Source organism: Sciurus carolinensis, chromosome 1 (assembly GCF_902686445.1).
Source record: "Sciurus carolinensis chromosome 1, mSciCar1.2, whole genome shotgun sequence".
In the NCBI taxonomy this organism is placed as follows: Eukaryota; Metazoa; Chordata; class Mammalia; order Rodentia; family Sciuridae; genus Sciurus; species Sciurus carolinensis.
In genome coordinates this window covers 133,948,001-133,972,541 of record NC_062213.1, presented here as the reverse complement: position 1 = coordinate 133,972,541, position 24,541 = coordinate 133,948,001, and the positions used below count along the sequence as shown (strand labels likewise).

General features: G+C 36.0%; 1 protein-coding gene across 1 annotated transcript in view; it reads right to left on the bottom strand.

The window, feature by feature from the left end:
- Positions 1 to 8,754: 8,754 nt before the first annotated feature.
- Gtf2b (general transcription factor IIB) overlaps positions 8,755 to 24,541 on the bottom strand; it is a 28,950-nt gene continuing 13,163 nt past the window's right edge. The window contains exons 3-7 of the mRNA XM_047541123.1: positions 16,917 to 17,050; positions 14,158 to 14,304; positions 13,898 to 14,027; positions 12,451 to 12,732; positions 8,755 to 10,623 (exon numbers count right to left, since the gene is read on the bottom strand). Coding sequence (XP_047397079.1) covers positions 10,490 to 10,623; positions 12,451 to 12,732; positions 13,898 to 14,027; positions 14,158 to 14,304; positions 16,917 to 17,050 — 827 coding nt within the window. The 3' untranslated portion in view covers positions 8,755 to 10,489. The remainder of the gene's footprint in view (positions 10,624 to 12,450; positions 12,733 to 13,897; positions 14,028 to 14,157; positions 14,305 to 16,916; positions 17,051 to 24,541) is intronic.

Here is a 24,541-nt window from a genome sequence, read left to right as displayed (position 1 = left end):
ATTCTAATCAGTAAAAATCTGACTTGGTCTCCTCCAACACAGTTAACTGAGTCCTCATTTGTGCCCCACCATAACCTCTATCAGACTCCTCTTACTATGTTAACTTGTTTATACTCCTCTGTTCTCCACTGTTTATTCATCTCAGATGTCCAGTGCACAGCACTTTGTCTGACACATGAGTGTTCAATAAATAGCAGTAGCCTTCATCAGGTAATAGCAATCATTTTGTTAAAACCAGGTATTCTGCATTGTCTTATTGGATCTTAACAGTCACCCAAATAAAATACTCTGAATATTCTCAATTAAAACTAAAAGACAGGGCTGGGGATATAGCTCAGTTGGTAGAGTGCTTGCTTCACAAGCACAAGGCCCTGGGTTCAATTCCCAGCACCACAAAAATAAATAAATAAATAAAATAGAAGAAGTAATTTGCACAAAATCAATTTTGTGGGAAAGCCATGACTCTACCCAAGTTGGTGGTAATCACATTATTAATCTTATTATATTCAATGAAAGGTTGAATGGATGGTCATTAATAATTTCAAAAGGAAAAATATAACTGCATTACTACATCCTTTGTTAAACATAACAGAGTATTTGCTGGATAAACAGTTTGAAAAACAAATGGAACTGTTACAAAACTGAAACAGTATAAACTTCACCAGACTGCCCCTACTAGAGCCCCTTTCTACCTTACCCTTTTAGAAAATGCTAAAAGGATCATTGTCCATCATCTCTTTGCTTGTTGGTGTACTCCTTGTTCCAAGAGCCTCATGATACTAAAAAAAGTTGACTCCTCATGGGAATTGAAAGTAGCTTTTTATTTTCAAAACCATGTACCTCCAGTGACCACATAAACCTATTTGTCCACTCCTGCTCAAGGCATAATACCATTTCAGCTTTATCACATAGCCACCAAGAAGAGTGTGCAAACTTGTAGTACGTGATGGTTTAGTCTAGGTACACTAGTCCTGCAGGCATGTTGAATACATCCTATATCTGAAATAACCTAAAACTGATTCTGGGAGTACTAAAACCTCAAATTTTTTCTAGGCATTGATCCATAATTTTATATTACCATATAAATCCTAGGGCCCAGGTCAGAACTTTAGATGTTCAGGTTGTCTAATTGGGAACAGTATAGGATAATGGGTCAAATCAGATGTCCTCTGCTGGTTATTTCCTGCGCCTCAATGTTTCTCATCTGTGAAATGGAAATAATGATGGTTTCTGCTCAATAGGCTTCTCTGGAACTTCCATCTCAGTAACACTCTTGACCTGCCTTACCCCTCTTAGGAGTTGCAGAAGACAGAATTTCCTCTCAAAAGAACTTAGTTTTGGGTATTTATCAACTAGCAGAATCATTGGGAGAACTGAAGAAACAGGCTGCAGATGGAATTTCTGGGACTGACACCAAAGTCCCACAGCAGGATTGGAAGGAGAAATTGCTCAGGCCACACACAACCTGGCAGTTTCCTGGAGAATCCAGAGGCTACCATGCTGCTTCCCACTTAACCCTATTTTAATTCCAGGGTCATGTGAGTGCATCTGATTGGTAAGTACTTAAATTATATCCAAAAATATGGCTTCAAGAGTCTTAATATTTTTTTCTTTCCAGTTTCTACTGTTCAGAAAAGAATTCTAGATGAAGGTTGGACTAGAAGTTGAACAAATCCATTCAAACTATTTGCCATGAAGTGTCCCTGATGTCTATGATCTAGTTCATCTCCTTCATCTCATGCATGTGAGAATTAGGATCAAGGAGATTTAGTGACTTTTTGAGGGACAGTACTATAGAGTCTTCCTTCAGCTGAATGTTTATTCCTCAAACATGCTGGTTCCCCATTGACTTACAAACCCTTTAATTGGGCTGTAAATTTTTCATTCTGTTGCCCTTTGGAATGTTATCTGCAATATTTTCTCAGTGTGTATATATATTTACATGTTGTAAGAATTGCACTGTATTCTGTAGATTGACTTCAGAATCTGTAAATCATTCTAAAAGTTGCCTTTATTCCTCCTTGTTCTGCTTTTTTTTGTTTTGTTTTGTTTTGTTTTGTTTTGCAGAATTCTGAACTACTGCTTCAGTTTTAAGCCAAAGGCAATAAAAAAAAAATTAAAGAAATCATCTCACAGACCACTATTTTAGACAACACAAGGTGAACTTTTAAACCAGGTCATTTTTTTTTTTCCTTCTGAGTAGCTCCAGGGCCATCTCCAGAAAGAGAGCTGAAATTTCTCTTTTAAAGGAAGACTTACCACCTGTTCTAGAAACTGTAGTGAAAAGTTTATACTGCATTGTGGTTTCCTACCCAAAAAAGCAAACAAATTCTCTTCATTATATTCAACCAAATTTCAAGGGGAAAGTTAAAGTTCAAAGAACTTTATGTACAGTTAAATTTTACATCAGAAGTAGAAAGATGTGGAGCACACTTGTAATCCTAGCTACTCTGAAAATGGAGGCTGGAGGATCACAAGGTCAAAGCTAGCCTGTGCAAATTTGCAAGACCCTGCCTCAAAATATTAAAATTCAAAAGGGTGTGTGTCATGTGTATGTGTAGATTTAGCTCAGTGGGAGACCCCAGGGTTCAATCTCTAGTAACACACACACACATACTCCTGGGTTCAATCTCCAATAAACACAGAGACACACAGGGAAAAAACAAAAAACAAACAAACAAACAACAACAACAACAAAAAACAGTAGAAAGATTAATTGCTTCTTTGCCAAAAGGGGGAACATTCAGTCTTGTTATATGTTGCTTGACCAGCCTTTGAAATCAGGTTAGATTTTCATTCAACAAATACTAATTGATCTCCAATTATTGGTCACCAGGCATTTTGCTTGGTGCAAATAAGGCAGGAAAGTCAAGTCACCGCCTCCATGGATTCTGCAATCTACCAGGGGTACATGGCAGTCCCTTGACAATGGCATTCCAGCATCATGAAGTACTTAAACCCTGGCTGGGAGTCAATGAAGACTTCCTGGAGGTCATGATATTAAGATCGTCACTTGGGTAAGAGTTAGCCAGGTGAAGAGGGGGCCAGGGAGGTCCTAAGTGAGTGAAGAATATTTGGATTGCCCACAGAAGACAGACCATGGCAATATTGAGTAAATGAAGCTTCACTGTAGGTAGATAAATGTATAGTCTGCAATCAGTGGAGTGACTTAAGAAGGAAACGGATGTATGGCCCAGGCCCGTAAGCACTGCTCAAGAAGGTTATTAATCATGGAGACAGATCTAGGTTTTGTGGAGCCCAAGGTATACAAAATTTTAGGGCCCCTCTTTTACAATTCCATGATTTTGCATTTATGGCTACAAAATTCAGAGCCTTAAAAAGGACCTGTGCAAGTGCATGGTGAATTTGACCACATTCCTGATCCGTAGCTTCCTTCTCAGAACCACCCAAGCATCTTCAGTTGGGAAACGAGATCACTCTGCCATGTGGAGAATGGATGGGTGTCGGGTGCAATGCCAAAAACAGAAACACCAACTGGGGGCTGCCTTAGTAATAGGTGATAGAGGGGCTGAGTTGTGGCTCAGTGGTAGAGCACTTACCTAGCACATGTGAGGCACTGGGTTTGGTCCTCAGCACCACATACAAATAAATAAATAAAGGTACTGTATCCATCTACAACTAAAAATATTTTTTAAAAACATACATGATAGAGGCCTAGCTAGGGTATGACAGGAGACCGACTGGAAAGGGGTTAATAAGCACTCTTTAAACAGTAGAAACAAAGAACTAGGACTACTGCGTGTGGACTAAGGAGAGGCCATAATCTGACCATGCTGCAGGAACATCTCCCCACAATGTGATTTCCACTTATCCTCCAAGGGCCTGTTCCATTTCTTCTTTTTTAAGTATTTTTTAGATGTTGATACACTGTTATTTTATTCATCTATTTATATGTGGTGCTGAGAATCGAACCCAGTGCCTCACGCATGCTAGGCAAGCGCTTTACCACTGAGCCACAACCCCAACCCCCATTTCTTCTTTAAGAAGTATCTTTTTCCACTTTTTGCCCTGCTGTTCCCATACAAGCAGAACTAGTGTTTTCTCCTCTGTGGCCCCTTGGGCTCTGTGCATACCTGGATCTTACACGTGTTTCATTGCATCAGTGAAGGCCAAGGGCAAGTCTTATTCATCTCTTGTATCCGTGTGTGTGTGTGTGTGTGTGTGTGTGTGTGTGTGTGTGTTGGGGTTTGAACCCAGGAGTGTTTTATCACTGAATTATATCACTGGCCCTCTTTAAATTTTGAGACAGGGTCTCCCTAAATTGCTGAGGTTGACCTTGAACTTGTGACACTCCTGCCTCAACCTGAGTCAATGGGATTACAGTTGTGTGCACCACTAAACCTGGCTCACCTTTTGTATTCTGTATTTGCAGTCTACAAAATTGAGAATGAATTAATGGTCGTCTTTACTCTATACAAAAAAAAAATTTAGAATAACAAAATATTAAAATTTGTAATTAAGAGTCAGCTTAAGATCAGTGTTGCTATGAATTGCAGCTGGATTCAGCATAACACAGGTGTCCTTCTGTCAACCTCCACAATATTCATTCCTTAGATTTAATCCTCCCTGATCTATGGAGAACTTCCACATTTGTGCTGTCACTTGAAACTTACAAGCATCTTGAAAAATAGCACCAAAGGACAAGACTACTCTTTTAACTAGTGAAGTGACCTTCGGATATCTATAAAATTAAGGAGTTATACTTGATCAATCATTTTTAACCTTTTTTTTTTTTTAAACTGGGAATTGAACCCAGGGACATCTAACCACTGAGTCACATGCCAGTCCATTTTAATTTTTTTATTTTGAGACTGGGTCTTACTAAGTTGCTTAGGGCCTAAGCTGCTGAGGCTGGCCTTGAACTTGTGATCTTCTTGTCTCAGCCTCCTGAGTTGCTGGAGTTACAGGCATGTGCCACCATGCCCAGCTCATTTGTAACCTTTCAGACAAAAGCTTCTGTATTAGTGCAGCACATGACATAACAGCAGGCCAGGAGCCTATTTGTCTCTCTGGAGCTACTCCTGTGACCCTCCAGAGAAGCCCAGACCTACAATTTGCTATCTGTGTACTAGATGACCTTAAAATCTCTTAGGTATCATTGAACACCCACCATTTCCAGTGTGTTTTCTCAAAGCTACAAAGTAGGAAGGAACCACAGATATAGTAAGGTCATCCAGGGAAATCATAGAGGAATTAGGTCACCCACGCCTGCTTGAACACCTTCAGGGAAGTGTTTGATGCAGGTGACATATCTGGGAGCTCCATGTAACCTTCCATCCTAGATATGCCTTTTTGATCAGTATAGAACAAACTAACCTTTCTAAGGTCTTGAAGAGCCCCATTTTGTGTTTGTTTATTTTTATTTTTTGTAGTGCTAGGAATGGACCTCAGGCTATGGATTGTGCTAGGCAAGCACTCTACCACTAAGCTACATCCCCAGTCCTTTAAAAAAAGTTATTTTTTATATGCGACAGGGTCTTACCATGTTGCCCAGGCTGGCATCAAATCTGTGATCCTCTGAGTAGCTAGGATTACAAGTATGCTGTTGTGCCCAGCTTTTTTGGTATGTGGTTTTGTCATAATTTAAAGCAAAATATATTTTGGCAAAATTTAAAATTCATCCTATTTTTCTTGAGTATTTTGCACATGAACAATCTTCCTTCTTTCTCAAATGTCTTAAAACAACGTCAAATAATGGCTTTGCCAGTAAGACCTTTGTAATTTCCTGATAGATTCATCCATTTTAACAAGGTCATTTTTGGCAGGCGCCTGGATAGCTTCAAAGTGTAGGCTGGTTGCTAGAGGAACCAGCCAGGTGATTAAAGGGTTGGAACTTGCAGGACCTCACTCCCCTGTTCCTCCAGGAGAGAAGTGCTAGATGTTGAGTGGATATTATGACCAATAAGGTCATCAATCATGCCTACTTAAGGAAGCCACCATAAAATCCCCAAAGAGCAGTTTAGAGACCTTCCAAGTAGCTGAAACACATAAAAGTTCTTGGAAGGCAGAGCACCCAGAGGGTATGGAAGCTCTGTGCCCTTTCCATATACCTTACCCTGTATCTCACATCTAGCTGTTCATCTGTACTGTGTACTATCCCTTGTAATAAATCAGTAAATGTGTTTCCCTGGGTCCTGTGAGCTGCTGTAGCAAATCAATGAAACCCAAGGATGGTGGCAGAGCAGGACAATTTGTAGCTGGTGGCTGGTGGGCAGCAGAAGTGGTACTGATCCTTTAACATGAGATCCAATGGTATCTCCAGGTAGTATTAGAACTGAGATGGTGTGTACTGGTAAACTGCTTGATATTATGGAGAAACACCCCTATATGTTGAAGGTGTCAGAAGTGTTGAGTGATGCATAAAGAGGGAAAGAATTTTTTTTTTTTTTTAGCCCGGTGTGGTGGCACACACCTGTAATTCCGTGACTCAGGAGGCTGAGACAGGAGGAGCGCAAGTTTGAGGCCAGCCTCAGCAACTTAGTGGGGCCTTTAAGAAACCAATGAGACCCTGTCTCAAAATTGAAAAATATAAAATAAAGGGCTGGGGATGTAGCTCAGTGGTAATGCACCCCTGGGTTCAATCCCCTGTACCAAAAAAAAAAAAAAAAAAAAAAAAGCTTTTCCTCTGAGTCATCCTCTCCGTCTCTCCTTCACCAAAAGTCTCCTTAAATGGCAGTTTGGCAGTTTAAAACTCACTTCCCTGGTTCACCAGCCCCTGGACCAGAGAAATATCAATGAGGGTTATGAGTGGAAGTTTATGAAAGATGTCAGGGCCTAGAACAAATGCTCTTACTGTGATGCCTTGCAGTCTTGAGATCCTGATGAAGGGAGTCTGCATGTAAATATCTAGGAGGGGGAGAATGAGGAGGTGTTTAGGGGGTCAGGGAATCTTTCAGTAGCTCAACCGGCAGATGAGATTAAAAATTCAGCAGCAGAAAAAGTCAGGGCCATTGACAATTGGAAATATTGGCATGGGGCACAGAGGCCTCTTGGCTGGATTAGGACCAGATGGGTAATAGGCTGACCCCCTCAGCTGTTCAACTTGATAATTAAAATAAATCTTGCACCTGTGATACAAAATTAGCTCAGGAACCAAAGACAACCCTGGGTAAAGTACATTTGTTGCTTTGAACACAAAAGCTTACTATCAAGAGGCATCAAGTTTACGAAGTATTTTATTTAGAGGAAGGGCTCAAGAACAATTTTGAGTCATTAACTCTTTGTCACCAGGATGGTTTAAAAATAATTAAAAACTCACTCAGGCTGGGAATGGAGCTTAGTGATAAAGTAGTTGCCTAGCATGCAAGAAGTCATGATCAATCCCCAACACTGCAAAACAAAAACAACTCCCCAAACTATAAACTCAACTCCCAAAGTTTTCCCTAAGAAGTCAGATACAGCCAGGTGCAGTGGTGCACACTTGTAATCCCAGCAGCTCTGGAGGCTGAGGCAGGAGGATCACCAGTTCAAAGCCAACCCCAGCATCTTAGTGAGACCCCCGTCTCAAAATAAAATATAAAAAAGGCTGGGGATGTGGCTCAGTGGTAAAGGGTTCAATTCTCCATACCAAAAAAAAAAAAAAGATAATTTTTGTGTTCTTTATTTTTGGTACTAGGGATTGAACCCAGGGGCACTTAACCACTGAGGCCAAATTCCCAACCCTTTTTTATATTTTATTAGAGATAGGGTCTTGCTGAGTTGCTGAGGCTGGGTTTGAACTCGAGATCCTCCTGCCTCAGCTTCCCAAGTCACCGGGGTTACAGGTATGCACCACCACACCCAGCTCCTTAAATTATTAATAATTGATTTCTACTTGAAAGGTACAACTGAAGTCAATACTGAGGCAACTTCCTGTGAAATAAGCCATAACAGTACAGGTTAGTGGAGAGCACTGGATGGAGTGATCAAGAGATCTCAATTAGTCCCATCTCTGCTGCCAAGTGAACTTGGGCAGATCTTTTGGCTTCTCTGATGTAAAAATGGGAGACTATGCTAGAGTGCTGAAACTCAGATTCCATGAAACTTACAATCAAATCCTTAAATTCACAGAGTAACAGCAGAGACTGTCAATAAAGTGGTTTTTAAAGTCTTTGTTTTAATCTGCACGGAAAGGATCATATTATTAAAAACGTCCATTGTTATAGTGCTACCATGCACAGAACAGATCCACTTTGCATTCACCCAGGACCTTGCCCAGGCTTGGCCAGCACTCTACCACTGAATGACATCCCTAACATAATGTATGTTTCCTTATTTCAACATCTGGAATTAAGCTGCTTGAGCCATGGGCACAGTTTAGGAGAACTGCATTAATTAAAAAGCATTTTAATTTTTTTTTCAAGAATCACCTACAGTAATAACTTATGTTCATTCTCAAAACAACAAAAAAACAGAAAACTTACTCTATCCCCCCAAAATCTTTAAATGGGTTCTCCTGATTCTAGTTTTATAAATGTACAGAAAACAAGACAGACCAACAAGGCTTGTATGTTTTCTCTCATGTGGAAGCTAGAGAAGAAAAAGGAAAAGAAAGGTGGGTGGAATCTCATGATCAAAGGGAGATCAGCAGAGGAGAGCAGGGGAGGGAGCGGGGAAGTGCTGGGGAGCCCAAATGGCCAAACTATATTGTTATATTTTGAGCATGTACTAATATATAACAACAAATCCCACCATTATGTAAAACTATAATGCACCAATAAAAAATGTGTGTGGGGGGGAGAACCAGAGCAAGATGCTGACATATTTGAGTGGCAGAGTTGGCTTTTTATTTTCCTTTATCTGCATTTTTTTCACTACCTAATAAATACATTTATTAACCAGGAAAAATGAAAAAGAGTAAAAGGTCTTATTACCACACCTGAATTAACTGTTTTAAAAAATAATGCAAAACAGCTGAAAAAGAAAAAAAAAGTTATTTATAGGTATTTTACTTTTCAAATCTTCTATAATGTATATGTACTGACCTTTGATAATTGCAAAAGTAACTGTCTTGAGATCTAGTTGGGTTGCAGTTTGCAGTCTTCACTGAACTGGGGTCACTGGAGCCTATTGAACACCTGAGGGCAATGCTAGAGGTGTGTGGGGATGAAAGGTGCTGAGGATCAAAGAGGATATTGAAAAAGGAGACACATTTCAGATTCCTTCTTGGGTCTCACTTTGGGTGGGATGAGTTCTATTGGCCTGGAGTGTAAATTTCATCATTAGATTTGTAATCCTGTATATAGATTATGGTACTCCTGGTGTTTACTTCTCTGGTGTTCTCCACTGCTTTTAAGCAGTATTGAGTATCCTACATTTTGTCCAGGGGAAAAATATCATTTGTTTTCATGGTCCCAATCACCATCCTCCTCCTATGGTCAGGAGCACAGTGTGAAAGTCTGATCTTCAAAGGGAATAAGTCTCTTTACAGACTAAGGTGTGAACCCAATCATCAGGCCACGTCTAGTGCTAATGTCCATTCAGATATGTGAGAATCACAGCACCTGTTGTCAGAGAAATAGTTTACATAAGTGATTGTCTATCATAGATTCAAGTTCCCTGTACACACTGCCTAGTGGGTAAACAGCAACACTTCATTTGTCTTCCTTTACAGTGCCTGGAAGTCAAGAGACCCTCAACCAATTCATTCTAAAGAAGAATAAGCAGAATACCTACCATATCACAATCACCTAGCAGTGACCATTTAAAAACTCCTGCACACTCCCAGGACCCAGTTATCTTCATTTTAAAGACCCATTACTCCATAAGTGTCCCAATAAGCAGAACAAAGAATAAAAAAGAATTGCAGACATGTGAATTTTATGAAATGAAAAATTAACATCCCAAACTAAAATCTTTTGATCTGCTATTGTTGTTTTCTTAATAGCATCATCATTTCTGATAAGTTCACTAAGAAAAAGAGTTTACATTTCTCACACTGGTGCCTTGCAAGGTCCAGCTCTTGGTTTTTAACATATACTAATAAACCTCTCACACACCATGTCCTTTCAAACTACAAACTAAATGTTATAAATGTTAACAAGGGTTCTCAAAAGCTTTTTCCATTTCCATGACTTTATTAAAATTAAAAAAACCTTATATAGGAGAAAAATAATGAAAAATAATTAAGGACCTCTATCAATTGCAATGATATGCATTATTTAAAATTATATATTATAAATTAATATAACATGTAATTGTAACAAAAAATTTAGTTTTGAAAAATGTTTTATTCAAGAATTACATAATTTCAGTATCTTCCAAAATACAGTTTCCTAGATCACTACAAAAGAAAGCAAATTCAGTAAGAAATTTAAATCATTAAATATGTTGCACTAGTATATACATACAGAATGCTAAGCAATAATATTTAGCCCTGGAATGCGTACCACATGTTTCCTCATTAAAGGCTCAACCCAGCATGTTGAACAGGCTATGTACAATAGGCAAAGTTCTGTGTACATAAGAGTTTGATATTAGCTGCCTCAATTTATAGCTGTGGTAGTTTGTCCACTGGGGTGTCAAATTTGAAATCTGGAGGAAACAGATCTGGAGCCCGAGGGTAGATCAGCCTGTAGGACTGTCTGATTGTAACATCAGCAACACCAGCAATATCTCCAATTTCTAAAAGACAAAAACCAAAACATTAAGTATATCTTTCCTTCTATCTCCTTTGTACTACTCAAGTGAAAAACAAAATAAAAAATATGAATTTTTAAAAATGAAAATGGGAATCCAAACTGAAAGGCAAGAAATAGGAGTTAAAGACAATAACAATAATGGCAGTAGTACCTATTACCCTAAAGATGTGTCTATAGTATTAAAATGTTTAATATATGTAAAACAACTCAGGGCACAGTATTTGAGTAATAAACATTATATTGACCACCATGTTTGAAAATGACTGCTCTTTTTCTTTATAAATCTTTTTGAGGATCATAGAGTAATCCATGAATATGTTCTTATGAAGAAATTCCCTATCCAGGTCCGGTTTGATAGCATACACCTATAATCCCACTAACTCAGGAGACTGAGGCAGGAGGATGGCAAATTTGAGCCCCGTCTGGGACCTTGTCTCAAAAGTTTTAAAAATTTAAATAAAGGTCTTGGGATGTGGTACAGTGATAGAGCATTCCTGGGTTCAATCCCCAGTACTGCAAAAAGAAAAAAAGAAATTTATCATCTATTTCTACATTTGAAAGTCTATCTGCAACATCTGAAAACAAAATGGAACAACAAATATTTTCCTACAACCTCTTTTTTTCTAGTTAATGCATGAGATAAAGCAGCTATATAACAGCATACACAGAGGTTTTTCACTGTTATAAATACATACTGCATACATTGAACTCACATCACTTGAGAATTTCCAATCTATTACGGAATCCTAAGAAATAGATTAGATTCATTTTTACCCTCTACAGTCATTAAGAAAGACTTAAAGTATCCTTTAAATAATGAGAAGACAAAGGGGATGAATAATGGCATACCTAAGTAACTAATGTCGGCTTTCTCCCTCTAATCATTCCTCTGTTATCATCTGTTACTTATATCAACATATTGCCTAAGCTGAGGTGAAGGGCAGTTCTGAATCAAGTATTACAAAGTTACTTAAGCCATTAATTCATGAACCCACTTTAAAATTTAGAATTTAGTCTTTTTCTTTTTTATGTTTTTAAGGATCACAGAAGTAATCCATGCATATATAACTTGCAAAAAAAAAAAAAATCAATCAATACTTCTGGTTGAAAGTTTCCCTAGAAGGGTGGAGTTGTAGCTCAGTGGTAGAGCGCTTGCCTAGTACACATGAGTCGCTAGGTTTGATCCTCAGCACCACATAAAAATAAACAAAGGTAATGTGTCCATCTACAAAAAAAAAAAAAAAAAAAGACTGTACCTTTAAACACACAAAAATTTAAAAATGGCTTTATAGATGGTTGAATTACTTATGTCTATGTATTTCAGAATTTTCATTATTAAAATGGATCAAAAGGAGAAAAAATACAGGCTTCACAGAATGTTAAAGGTTGATGGTCAACAAATAGTGTGTTAATCAGCAGAGTCATATGCCAGACTGTTAGAAACAAACCATCTCTCATGGCCCCTCCCAAGATTTAAAAAGGTTAAAGTTTATGGAAGGAAAAACAACTCACAATGATCAGGAATATTTAGGAAAAAAAATTTAAAAGAAATCACAAGAATGAACAATGTACAAATTAAAATTAATTCACATGGGAAAAAAAGTTTGTACACAAACTGTGCCTCCAAACATTTTTATTTATGAGTCACTTAAAAGCAAAACACATTTTTTTTTTAAAGTTTTGTTGCTGAGGAACTACCTCTTAAGTGTGGGTTCTGGATACTTAACTGCTTCACACATAAAATGGAAAAACAATCACACACTTCAACCTTCACAATTCATTTATCAACTTTCCTCGTGAAAAACCCTACCTTTTTGGGTCCTCTTCTCAGCTGATGCCTGTGAAGCCATATAAATAGCTGCTGCAGCCACAGAGATTGGGCTCCTCCCAGGAACCAAGTCCAATTCCACAGCCTTACGGGCTATATGTGTAGCTGCCATCTGAACTTGCTTAGGAAGACAAAGGTTGGAACAGAACCTGGACATGAAGTCCCCAGTTGTAATCAAATCCACACTTGTTTCTAAAGCTTTCAAAATAAGTTTAAAACATCGACCAATTTCTTTCTTAGAAATCCGTGATACAGCACATATTTCTAAAAGAAAAGAAAAATCCATATAAGCTATATAGTTCATTTTAAAACCTATCATTTCTGATTAAATAAGGAACTCCAGTTGCCAAAAAAACCTCAACTATGCCTAAAGATGAAACATTAATCCTTTCAGTGATATTTCTCAGTTAATTTAAAAATTTCTTAGTTAATGTAAATGTTCACCACACTTTAAATTTTCGTCTTAATCTTTCAAAATATTAACTTCTCTGCAGTTTCAATTTATGCAAATAGACCTCTTTAATCAAAGATTTATTGGGTATTATATGTTAATCTGTGTTAGGAAGCATACCAAAGAGATGAAAGAAAATACTCTAAACAATGATTCTCAAGCTACACAGTCATATGTGCATGCAATTCCTGTGATTACAAGCTAAAATTAAGTGAGATAAATATTCAATACCCTTATCCTAAACATTCAACCCCCAAGCATTTTCAAAATAAATTTAACAAAAGTCTGTTTTTAGTTGCAGTAACAACAAAAAGACGGTGATAAAAGCCATTGTGTCCTTTCTTTGACCTAAAACATGTTAATAAAAAATATTCATTGGATGAAGGGTAAGTTCAGTCTTCAGCTAACCTAGGTTTTATCAGTGTAAGTATCGTGACAACACTGAATAGACTGTCATTCATGGGCAACTAAAAACTCCATGAAAAATACCAATTATCTCAAAGCCTCTAAATTTAAAGTGTTTAATTAAAAATATTATATACCTCAACAGAATAAAAAACAAACAAACAAACAAAAAGAATCTCACTGATGTTTTCCAAGGCTTGACTCCTTCACCTATAGAGAAAGACCTATGCTAAAAATGGTAGCTGTTTTTATGCATCAAGTGTACTGACTTCTACAAAAAGCCAACTATAGCTCTGATGCCAGGGCTCAAACCCCATTAAATATAGTCCATCAAAATATCATATTAGCAAAGAACACAGTGGGTTAACATAAACTAAAACAAATCTACATGGGAAAACACCTTGAAAAGAACACGATCAGTAAGATCCCTTATGTGCTGTCAAGGAACAAAATAAAGTGGCACTGGCAAATAATATTCAGGTGGATTACTGCACCTAATGAAGACATGATTTGGCTTCTAAGTATCAAAGCATCTTGACTTTGGTCTGTTACTTTATGCAACTAAAAACTCACCTTTAAATGTCCTAGGAACTCCTTCTTGTCTACAGGCAATATACAGACAAGCAGAAGCTATGGCATCATTAGCTCTTCCCTTAAGGCTCTTCTGTTCATACACTTGCTTGAATAAATTATTTGTTCGATCCTTCAAAGCAGAGAAACTAAGTTTAATTAACTCTAGGTTATTTAATTTGTTATAATATCAAAATTTCATATGTTCATTAAATTATGCTGTCAATGCCAGAATGGCTTAAAGGAGGTAGACAAAAACTTACAACTATATTTCGAGGGAGGTTGATTCTGTCTGCCATGGTAGTAATTTCCTTGAATGCATTCATCATTGCCCGATCAGAACTACTCATTGTTCTCCGATTCTGGTACTTAGAATTGCCAAACTCATCAAAACTTGCAGCTCCTGTACCCTATAAAACATTTTTATAACTTGCAAGAAACTTTCAGAAAACTTGAATGAACAATTTATATGAAAATACAAGTTATACAATATGACTCCATAAACCAAAGAAATCTGCACTGTGCATCCTACCTATTCCTGAAATAGAAAAAGTACCAGGTTAAGATGTTTTAAAGAGTGTTTTATCACTTCAAGAATATATAATTCTAAATAATTGTTTAAGGCCACAGAAAATGGAAAATGAAGCAGTCCAATGTCATTTATAAATAGGATACAAAACAGTAAATATTAGAAAATGGAATTAAAAAGATATCAGGACCAAGTGGAGATTGTTTCAAAAATGCAAAATATGTATTATTGGAGAATCAAATAATATAAAACATCATAATATTAGATCTAAGAAGAAAACTCAGATGATCTCCAAAGGTACCAAAAAAAGGTGAATAAAACTCAGAATTCATTTTTGATACCTTCACAAAATACTACAGATGAGTACTTCTTCACATTAGAAAAATCATTCTCCAAGGGCCAAAGCCAGCACTATGAATAATCAAACATTAACAGGATTACTACTTAAGTCAGATGCAAGACAAAGGTACCTCCTACAACTACCACTTTGTAACACTATACTAGAAAAAATAGCCAATGTTGTTAAGAGAAAAACTATAGTATAAATCTGGAATGGAAGTGATAAATTATTTGCAAGTAATATTTTTGTATACCTGGAATACTCAAGAAAATCACTAAAACACTGCTATTATTATCAGTAATAAAAATATTCATTAAAGTCACAAGGCCAAGATAATGAACAGAAATCAACACCTTCAAACACACATTTAACCAGTTAGAAGACAATGAAGGAAAATGCTCTAATTACAATAGTAAAGTATTCTGGGAGTACACTTAAGAAATATGGAAGATGTTCATGAAGAAAATATTAAAACATCCCTTAACGGGCACATAAGAACTAAGGAAACTGAAAGTCATACCATATTTTTGGATAGAAAGATGTATCAATAAGTCAATTTTCCCTGTATCAATTTGTAAATAAATCTAACCAAAATCCCAGTAAAAATAATAATAGAAATTTTGTTTTGGTTTGTTTTTTAAAAACAGAACAAAGAGATCCTAACATTTAAATGGAGAAGACTAAGAAAATGCTGAAAAAGAAAAGCAATGAGGGAGGATTAGTGCAACTGAATATAAAACAGTGTGGTATGGCATTTGACTAACTAGATCAAGACAGGAAAAGATAAAGTTCAGAAATATTCCCAAATACCTATAGAAATTTAGTTTATGATAAATGAATCAAATTTTTTTCTTTCTTTTTTTGCCATGTAAGAATAAAACTTTCAAAGAATACAGAAGAAACTAATAATAGTGGCCATTTCAGGCAGAAAAGAAGGATGGATTGCAGTGAGTGAGAATTTGGGGGTCAAGGGTGAGGAAAATTTACTGTGCTCCTTTTACACTTTTGTTTGAATCATGTATTTCCTATTGAAAAATTAAATAATAAAAAGTTACAGCATTAATTGGAATCTTACATTTTAAAATGCCTATAGTATGCTTTTATTCCCAATCCTAGAAGGTTTAAAGCAAATCTAGACATAACCTACTTAAAGATATTTCTGGATTTAATATTGTAAACTTTTAGACCTTGTATATACCATGTTGTCCAAATTTGATATGCAGTTTTATCAATTATAGCATGCAAAAGTACATAATAACCTGATTTTCTTCCATGATACTTTCTTAAAAACAGAATATGTACTACTTGGGAGGCTGAAGCAAGAAACCAAGTTTGAGGTTAGCCTGTCTCAAAATAAATAGAAAGGAATGGGGGATGTAGCTCAGTGTACAGTTCTGCCAGATTCAATCGTCAGGTACTGCACAAAAGAAAATAAAAAATAGTATAAAATAGTAAAATCTTAAAATGTAAACCCTCCCTTGATTAGTCTTTCAACATACTGTCCCAATTACTTCCAATTCAGATTACAAAGTAAAAACGTTGTCAGGGAAGTTATGCTACTGCCTTACATAATAACCACCACCATTTACTGAGCACATTCTACACACTAAATATTGGGTTATAAATACATTACATACATTCCACTGAAACCCTTAACATCTCTATTGAGTGTTTAGAGGACAACTTTTTTGGTGCAAGATGGAACCTCATGGTATTCTATCACTGAGCTAAATAACCCCTAGCCCTTTTTAAAATCTTAGCAACTCAGAAGGCTGACAGCAGGCTGGCAAATTCCAGACCAGCCTCAGCAACTTAGTGATACCCTAAGCAACTTAAAAAGACACTGTCTCAAAAAAAAATAAATAAATAAAATAAAAAGGGTTGGGGGTGTAGCTCAGTGGTAAAGTGCTCCTGGGTTTGATCCTCAGTACCAAAATAAATAACTAAAGACTGTAATTTTGATCTGATGTTCTCCCCTCCAACATAGAAAGAACACACAGATCAGCCATCATTCACAGTGGTATTACTGGCAAATCTTATTACCAGTTCAATAATCCCCAATGGGACAGTGACTAATATTCTTGCAAAGATCCCAAACTCCCAGGTCTTCAGTCACTTTGCACTTGGTATTTCCTGCTGATTGGGAGTATTACCTTGCCAATCATGGTAGACAAATCTCCATCACTCAAAAGAGGATTCTGAGAATCTCCAACTCGAGATGGATCTTTTGTTGCTTTGTCATTGCTGAAAGTTCTCCACTCAGATCCCACATCAATAACCCGGTCACCTAAGATACAAGCATACAATTAAGTTGTCAAGACAGGATTTTCTTAACAACAGTGTCTAATGCCATATCAGCCCTTTTTATTTCTAGAAAATCTCAACATGGACATCTGGTTACTGGCTTAAAAATCATGTATCAAACATTCGTCCTGAAGCACTCTATTGTGACATTTTAGTAACAGCCTTCTTTAAACATTATGCTATGATTATTCATATCCTAAATCTTAAAAAAAAGAGAATTAGTCAAACATAATAAAGTCATTCATGTGTGATGCAAAAATAAAGCACTATAATAATAATTTAAAACCAAATTTGTACAAAATTGTGATAAAAAAAAAAAAAAAACAGTAAAAACTGTTGAGAATGGACTACTTGGAAGGCTGAGGGAGAGGTAGTTCAAGTTTGAAGCTTGGGCAACTTAGTGAGACCCTGTCTCAAAATAAAGAGAGATAGGGATGTAGCCAAATTTTCATGGGGAATGCTTTGCAGAAAATCAGCCTAAGCTTATAAGTAACTATTTAATGAAAAATATTTCCAGCCAAATAATCTATACAAAATAAACATTAAGCCTACAAACAGTGAGAAGAAAGTCAGTTAAGCAAACTTCTTTTTAAGCAAAGAGGCAGCAACTAAGTATGTCATATCAAAACACCAGAAATAAGTAAATCTGATTACAGCTTTAGGGTAAAAAACTTAATGTCTGGTAATATCTTCAGAATAGAAAAGAGGTAACATTGAATTTCTAAACATGTCCGCTTTCTAAATGTTCTCATTTAATCTTCATGGCCATATAAAAGTAGGCACTACTTTCATTGCCACTTTTAAAAGGAGATTAATTGGCCTAAGATCACACAGCTTGAACTAAAATGCATATCAGATTCTAGGATCTGTTCTGTAGTGCATTTGTAAAAGATGAACTCTTTCAATGAATTGTGAAAAAGATAAAAGCATGAACCACATCATTTTCATCTTTGTGTATATATAACAAGCAGAAAGGAGAAGGGAGTGGCAGAAATCATCAACTATAGCAATTAAAAGAAGTTATGGTACTAACCGTCAATGTAATAGTTGAAAGAATATGGTCTCGGCCATTTGCTACTTAGCCATGGACAAATTACTCCATTTCTATGTCTTCACTTCTTAAGCTTTAAACTTCTCCAATGATGTTATATTTTGAAGACTAAAGATAAAACAAGCTAATACTCATATATAGTCCATATAAGGAACTTAAGAAGTAATTCTAATTTAAGTATTCATTATTAGTTATTTATAGCTAAGAAAATTAAAAAGCTGGCAGACATTCTCCCTTTTTGGTGGGGTGATGATAGAGACATCAGTTTTAAAATTTAATCTGCATATTAGGCTTTAAAAGTATCTAAATGCTTTGCTGCAGAAATATATAAGTAGGGCAGTTAAGGAGAATGGAATGAACAGGAGGAACTCAAATGTACATCATTCTAAATCTTTTAAAAAATACATTAAATATCCCAAAACAATACAGTGATCATAATCTAATCTTAGTGGTATTTAAAAAATAGGTAATCACACAAAAGAATGATTATTCCTGAAGGCTCTGGACAAGTTCAGTTTTCTCTGAACTGCCAAATCATCTGTAAGTAGATTATCACCTGGGCTATTATGTGTCCATGTCACAAGAGGACCGAGGTTTGAGGCAGGGTGTTCATCTACCATTCCCGTGTGCAATGAGAACAGTCAGGGATGGCAGATGCAGGGACATAAGTTATAAAGCAATCTCAGCATATCAGATTGAGAAGGTGGCCCAAAGGAGGAAAGTGTTAAATGGATAGAACAGTCATAGTTTTTCTGCTTTCTCCTCATGCTAACAAATATCACTAATTTAGAAGAAATTCTGATTATATACATTTGATTTTGAAAACTTATCTAAAAGAATCATAACTGTGTCATTGTACACTGAAACCTTACTACAATATTAATCAGCAAGTCCATATCTCAAAGAGATTTTATTTCCAAAGGAAAAAAAGTGAATCCAACTTTCCTATTTAGCAAGATAAAAACACAGACATGTATAAGACAAAAATTACTGTGACCTTTAGATCTAGAGTTACTAGACTCAAAAAGTTTCTAAAACAGTCAAATATCAACATTTGATTAATAACAACAATCAAATCATTAACTTGCAATTTTATTTATTTTTTTGAAGTACTGGGGATTAAACTCAGGGGTGCTCTAACATTGAGCCATGCTCCCAGCCTTTTAAATTTTGTTTGAAAGGGCCTGGCTAAGTTGCCCAGGCTGGCCTTAAACTTGTGATCATCCTGCATCACCCTCCTGAATCACAGGGATTACAAGGTGCCCGCTACTTTGCCCAGCAACTTACATTTTCAAGTAACAGAAATTAATGTATTAAGAGAACAGGGCAAATGAAAAGGCAGGTAAGTACGCCTACATCTTTTAAGTCTCTCTAGAAATGCAAAGATAAAGCAATAGTAAGCCAAGATACTTCAGAGCATTTTCCTTTTGTTCCCAAAGTACTTTATCATGAGTTTCTTTTCTGCTTGCTTCATAGTATCTTACAAAAAAACCAAAATGGATATAAAATAATAATAATAATAATGAAGTGGCCTCATATAGTATAAATATAGAACCCAGGACTGGGTAGTAATATAATTTTTTCCTATACATGGAACTGATCTAAATGACTCATTCAAGAATCACTGTTTGTGTTAAGAACCATTTCCTTTTTAAATATTTAACAGCTCTAAACAGAATTTATAAGGAATTTTCAAAATAACTTAAAAACATACCATGAAACTATAACTACCTTAGCAGATTAAGTGCAAGAGTAATGAGAAATGGGGCAGGGTCATACAGAAAAAAACACTTAAAAGTTTCATTTAAAGAAAATCTAAATGAGATAGTATTTTTGAAAGTTGCCCTGGAAGAAAACTGCAATACAGAATCTTTTCTATAGGTAAGTAATACAAGGCAGCCATAATGCTTCAATATAATCAGCCTTTGACAGGAAAGAAGCCTGTCAATCAGCATACGTTAAAAAAAAAAAAAAAAAAAAAACCTTGCGTATTCTAAATGTTCTAGAAACAGAACTATGAAAACTTCTAGTTCCCTTCTAAACCACATTGATATTTGTGCAACCAACACCAGACAGAAAGTCTGTATAAGATTTTAAATAGCCAAAGCATTATATGTATATAAAATATTTTAAAACTCACTACTCTTCCCCTCCACCTGGAATATGATCTCTAACACTTTAAATCAAGATCCCCCATCCAAATAAGTAAGCACATCCAATATGTATATTTATGTATCACACCCATGTGTAACTCAATCCATATATTAGGGTGTCTACAAAGTATAACAAGACATTCTACCATATTACTTTAAAGAGAATATGAATTTCATGTCTTTCAAAAAAAATCACTCTCACCAGTTTAAAATAAGTCAATCAGTTTGACACCTATCTTATGATTTGGCAATTCCATTCTTAAACATTTACCTACAAATATCTCATACAAGAATGTTCATAGCTGCTTTATTCACATTAGCTAAAAATTGTAAACAACTTCAATATTCATCAACAGGAAAAAGTACACAACAGAGTATCTCTCAACAAACTACTAATATATGCAATAACATAAATGCTTTTCAAAACACTATTTTGCCCCAAATTCCATACTGTCTGATTCCATTCAAATGAAGAACAAACTGGCATGGGCTGGAAAGAAGTTTAAAGGAATTCCTGATGTGAGGGAATTGGACTACACGTTTTAGTTAGGGTGTTGGTTTCGCTGTATATGCACTGTCAAAATTAAACTTTATATTGGGATCTGTGCATTTTGTAGCATAAAATCACACCTCAATAAATTAAATTAACTTCCACCAAAATACTGTTGGATTCTGAATTAAATTTTAAATTAAACTACACCATGCCTATATATTATTTTGGAAACAATGGCACAATTTTATTAATCTTGGACAAGGAGTACTCTTTACTCTTCTTTCAGATTTCAAAGTGTACATATATGTAGCTTAGAACATTAGATCTGGTTTTTTTTTTTTTTTTTTCCCCATTAAAAATCTCATTTGTTGCTGGGTATGGTGGCTCATGCCTGTAACCCAAGCAACTTGGGACACTAAGACAAGAGGATCACAAATTTGAGGTCAGTCTCAGCAATTCAGCAAGACCCTCAGCAATTTAGTGAGATCCTGTCTCAAAATAAAAAAGGACTGGGGATATAGCTCAAGGGTAAAGTCAGTGGTAGTAAAGGGCCCTGGGTTAGATCTCTAGAACCAAACAACAACAACAACAAAAACAACAACAACAAAACTCATATATTCATGTACTATTAATTTTTGAAATTTGATTTGTATATTGTAGATACAGAATCCCATTAGTAGCAAACAACTTACTTCCTCCATTTCTAATGCTTAATTTCCATTTCTATTCTATATTTAAAGTGTTGGTTAGAACTTTTAAGACTATGTCCTTGATTTTTAACAGAAACATTTCAACATAATGCATATAAGTCATGGGTAAACTGAAATAGTCCTTTTATTAAAGCATGATTCTACTATATTTCTTTTATATTAAGAAAAAGTGTTACCTTACCAAAATGTTTCCTCAGATACTATCTTATTATATTATAAAAGCTAACCTTAGTTGTTGGAGGTTATTCTTCTTCTAATACTTTTGTGTAGGATAAATTATACTAGAACAAAAAATAATTTCAAAAGCCCAGTAGCCTAGAATGAAGATTTCTTATTCATACTATGTGTCTACAGATGAACAGCTGGGGGCTTTCAATGCCATCAATAGTCAAGGTATTGAAATCTCTACCACCTGAGATATCACCAGTCACCACAATAGGAAGAAGGAAATGAGGTAAATTCTGCTCTCACTTGTTTCTGACCCAAAGTAACATTAACATTTCCACTAACACTCCACTGGCCAAAGCTAATAAAGCAGTCATGCTTAACTTCAAAGGGGGCAGGGAAGTACAATCATACCACAATACCCTAAAGGAAAAGAATCCAAAATGCCAGTGAATAGTCATCAATTCTGTTTCATATGACAATTAGCAAGCGTAATTCAGCACTGTATTTTCGGGGATGTATGCATAAATTCATGAAAAAGAATGTTCGAGGATTACCTTCTTGTAACAAGTGTGACAAGCTGAGAAATCAGAGTTAACTTCATTGTATTTAAAATGTTAAAAGGATATATTCCCAAATCCTGACTTGCAACCCTGATGTTTTCTGCTAGCAATATAAAGTTTTCATCTATTGTACCTTTAGTACTTTATTTCAGTCAATGGGATCTTCATGTACAATGAAGAAACCCTCATCCAAGATGCTCCAAAATTCAAGATATTCAGGTGAGGGATACTCCTACTGGTAAATATGCAAATACTCAAAAATCTGAAAAATTCCCAAATCTGAAACACTTTTGGTACCAAGCATTTTAGATAAGGAATCAAAATGGATATTATTATCTTCCTATATCCTGTGGATGTGTCTCTATTTTTTTCTTTGCTTCACTAATTCAATTTTCTAGAATAAATCTGCTAATTGTGTTGGTCTCCCTATGCTGTCTTTATTTCTTTTTAACCACATCTGTGTGTGTGTGTGCTGGGAATTGAACCCAGGGTGCTTTACATTGAGCTACATTCCCAACCTCCCAACTTTTTTTTTTTTTTGAGATAGGGTCTCACTAAGATGCTTAGAACCTCACTAACTTGCTGAGGTTGACCTCAAACTTGCAATTCTCCTGCCTCTGCCTCTTGAGGAGCTGAAATTAGAGGCGGGTGCCACCATATTTAACAGAAACATTAGGGAAATCTTAGCTAGCTCACTGCTAAAATAAATATTTTCTATAAACTTTCTGGTAGTAATTAAACTATGTCAGAGGCAGAATTTTTGGCTAAATTCATGGGATTACTGTAATTTATACTCCTCAGCTTGGTTTTATGCTTATGCATCATGTAATAAATGACGGTCAAAGTTCAATGGTGGTAGTAATGTTATAAAATCTTCCAATCCACAATTACCAGTACTCCCAGTATAATTCCATAAGTTTATCAGAAAGGCTACAGGTAAAGCCCAGCACAGTGGTGCATGACTGTAATCCCAGAGATTCAAGGGGATGAAATAAGCAGATACCAAGTTCAAGACCTGCCTGGGCAATTTAGTAAGGCTATATCAAAATAAAATAGAAAGGGCTGGGCTAAAGCTCAGGGATATAATGCTTCTGGGTTCAGTTCCCAGTACCAAATAAAAAAGGTGTGTGGGTGGGTAGGTGGGGCTACAGGTAGGACCACTATAATCAAAAGAAATATAAGGGTTACTTACATAATGTAAGAAATTTTTTATATTAATGGCTCATATTTAATAGTCCTTAACTAGTGAGACCCAGGATCCTTCCTTTTGATAAACCAGCATCATCATGTCTTGGATTTTGTAGCATGTGACGGCCGTTGATAGATCCCTCTATCAAGCTTGCCTTTTAGCTATTGGGAGACAGGAAAAGAGGGACACTTCTGTTTGCACGGTAGGATCTAGAGTCCCACATTTCTCGTCTATGTATAACCAACTCGCTAAAATATAATCACGAGGCCATACCTACCTACAATGGAAGCTGGGACATAGTATAGCTGGGCAGCCACATGTCCAGTTAAAACTCAGGGACTCTTATTACTAAAGGAAGAATGGGGGAAATGTATTTTGGGAAACAATAAGCAGTCTCTACTACATAGAATAACAGGGTCAGGGGAGAGGGAAGATGAGAAAGAATGTCCAGTAAAATCAAGGAACTCTCCTTTATATTCATAAAGAAATCATACACAAAGAAAACTTAAACAGATACTAATCTCTTAATCATGCAAGTTACAAACTGTAAATCCTACCTAAAGCACGTTGTAGTATAATATTAAAACTAGAATGGTTAAGGTAACAATCTTAGTAATGCAGGGGAAAACTACAACACACCCAAAACAAACAGCAATTAGAGAGGATATGATTTTCTAGCCAACATTGTTTCTTGTCTCTTCTTGTACTAAAAGAATTTTTACAAAGGGAATATAAAAAGGAATGTCCAGAGTTTCAATTTTCACCTTCTTGAAAACTGATCTTATTTAAACATTTTGGGTCAGACACAGTGGTGCACACCTGTAATCCCAGTGATTTGGGAGGCTGAGGCAGGACAATGGCAAGTTCAAGGCTAGTCCCAGCAATTTAGGGAGGCCCTAAGCAACTTAGCAAGATCCTATCTCAAAAATAAATAAATAAATAAATAGGGCTGGGGCTATAGTTCATATAGTTCAGTGTTAAAGTGCTCTTGGGTTCAATCCCCAAACTCTGTCCCACTGCAAAAAAAAAAAAAAAAAAGAGGCATACCACCCCCACTAGAATTCTGAAGCAGAAGTCTTAGAACAATATTCCCAAATTACTTTTTTACATCTCACTTTTCCTCAAATACAGGTAGTCTGTAGAAGCACCC